General features: G+C 45.0%; 1 protein-coding gene across 1 annotated transcript; it reads right to left on the reverse strand.

Annotated features, from left to right (window-relative positions):
• Nucleotides 1-311: 311 nt before the first annotated feature.
• Nucleotides 312-1,739, reverse strand: LOC131497702 (olfactory receptor-like protein DTMT). Its single transcript, XM_058704205.1, has one exon. The coding sequence runs from the start codon at nt 1,623-1,625 to the stop codon at nt 669-671; it is 957 nt and encodes a 318-aa protein (XP_058560188.1). The 5' UTR covers nt 1,626-1,739; the 3' UTR covers nt 312-668.
• Between the last annotated feature and the right edge of the window lie 314 nt (nt 1,740-2,053).

Raw genomic sequence — 2,053 nt, forward strand, 5'->3', positions numbered from 1 at the left:
TAAATAGGTAAGCAATGGAATAAATGATGATCTTTGGAGAGTAAAAAATTACAAAAGCAGTACATAATAAACTGGAAGACATTCTTTTTTTTTTTTTTCAACGTTTTTTTAATTTATTTTTGGGACAGAGAGAGACAGAGCATGAACGGGGGAGGGGCAGAGAGAGAGGGAGACACAGAATCGGAAACAGGCTCCAGGCTCTGAGCCATCAGCCCAGAGCCTGACGCGGGGCTCGAACTCACGGACCGCGAGATCGTGACCTGGCTGAAGTCGGACGCTTAACCGACTGCGCCACCCAGGCACCCCTGGAAGACATTCTTCATGAAATAAACATGTTTGGCAGAAGCAAAGCACTGAAGGGGCTGAGAAATTTGGATTTATTTATTAGAGAATTAAGAACTACTGTACTTTCTCTGAGTGCAGTAAACACTAGCGTTAGAGTGATATTTATTCAAATTTGAATAATAATTGCCAAGTGTCCACTACATGTCAGTCCTTGTGCTACATCACCCCCCAGATTCTGTGGTAAACCCAGGATGTGAGATGGACCCACCCCTAGTGACAATGAGAAAACCCCCTGGGCTGCATTAGCTTGGTGCTTACTAGACTTTACGGAATACTACTCATTGTCAATATTATGCCTACTGTTTGAAAACATACATTAGTCTTTAGAGTCCCTGTCCCAGAGAAAGCTGAATCGTCCATTTGGAAAATACTCTTCCTAAGGCTCCCTTTATGTCCCGATTCCTCAGGCTGTAGATGAAGGGATTCAGCATAGGGGTGACCACAGTGTACATCACGGCCATGACAGTCTCCTTAACAGTAGAATTGTTGTCTGAAGGGCACAAGTAGAGGCCAATGATTGTCCCGTAGAAGAGAGACACCACGGAGAGGTGGGAGCCACAGGTGGAGAAGGCCTTGCGGATGCCCCTGGCAGAAGGGACCCTGAGGATGGAGGACACAATCCGTGCATAGGATAAAAAGATCAACAGGAATGGAACAATAATGACAAGCCCTCCCAAAATAAATATCACCATTTCATTTATTTGAATGTCAGAGCAGGCCAACTTTAGCAGAGCTGACATGTCACAGAAAAAGTGAGGAATCACATTATCAGCACAGAAGGACAGCCGAGCCATGAGTAGCGTGTGCAATAAAGAGATAAAAGTGGTTAGCACCCAGGACAGCACCACCAGGGAGAGACAGAGCTTGGGGCTCATGATGGTGGTGTAGTGCAGGGGAAAGCAAATGGCCACATAGCGGTCATAGGCCATGGCCACCAGGAGGAAGCTCTCCAGGTCTGCAAAAAGCAAGAAGAAGTACATCTGGGCCAGGCAGCCGGCATAGGGGACGGACGGGACCTGGCTCTGCATGTTCTGCAGCAGATTGGGCATTGTGACAGAGGAGAAGCAGAGGTCAGAGAAGGACAAGTTACTGAGAAACAAATACATGGGCGTGTGGAGGCGGGAGTCCAGGCGAATGAGGACGATGATGAGCAGGTTCCCCACGACGGTGGTAACATACATGAGCAGGAACAGGGCATAGAACTGGTCCCGCAGCTCTGACTTGATGGGCAGGCCCAGGAGGAGGAACTCTGAGATGACACTTTGGTTTCCCATTTTCATGTTGCTTTTGTTCTACCTTTGTAAAATTAAAAATAATTTGCATGACAGCGTGAATACGTATGTGTATATACACACATATATACACACTTCAGAATTTTCAAAAAGAAATCTTAATTTTTTTAATTAAATATCCACAAGTCATAAGGGTTAAGTTCAGTACTTCTTCCACTAGGATGAAAGTATAATATGTATTAACTCATTCATTCTTCACAGCAGCCCTATGAGATAGGTACTATTTTCTTCAGTTTTTACATTTAAAAAGTTGATATTTATACTCAGTAGGTAACTTGTCCAAAGTCCCACACCTACTGAGCAACAGATCTGGGACTGCAGCCAACAGTCTAACTTTGGAGCTTGACTTTTAGTGGGGAGTGCTTCCAGAACTGGTTACACTTTGCAGGTTAGCAGGTATTACTGAGACAAAGTCC

This window comes from Neofelis nebulosa, chromosome 16 (genome assembly GCF_028018385.1).
Source record: "Neofelis nebulosa isolate mNeoNeb1 chromosome 16, mNeoNeb1.pri, whole genome shotgun sequence".
NCBI classification, from domain to species: Eukaryota; Metazoa; Chordata; class Mammalia; order Carnivora; family Felidae; genus Neofelis; species Neofelis nebulosa.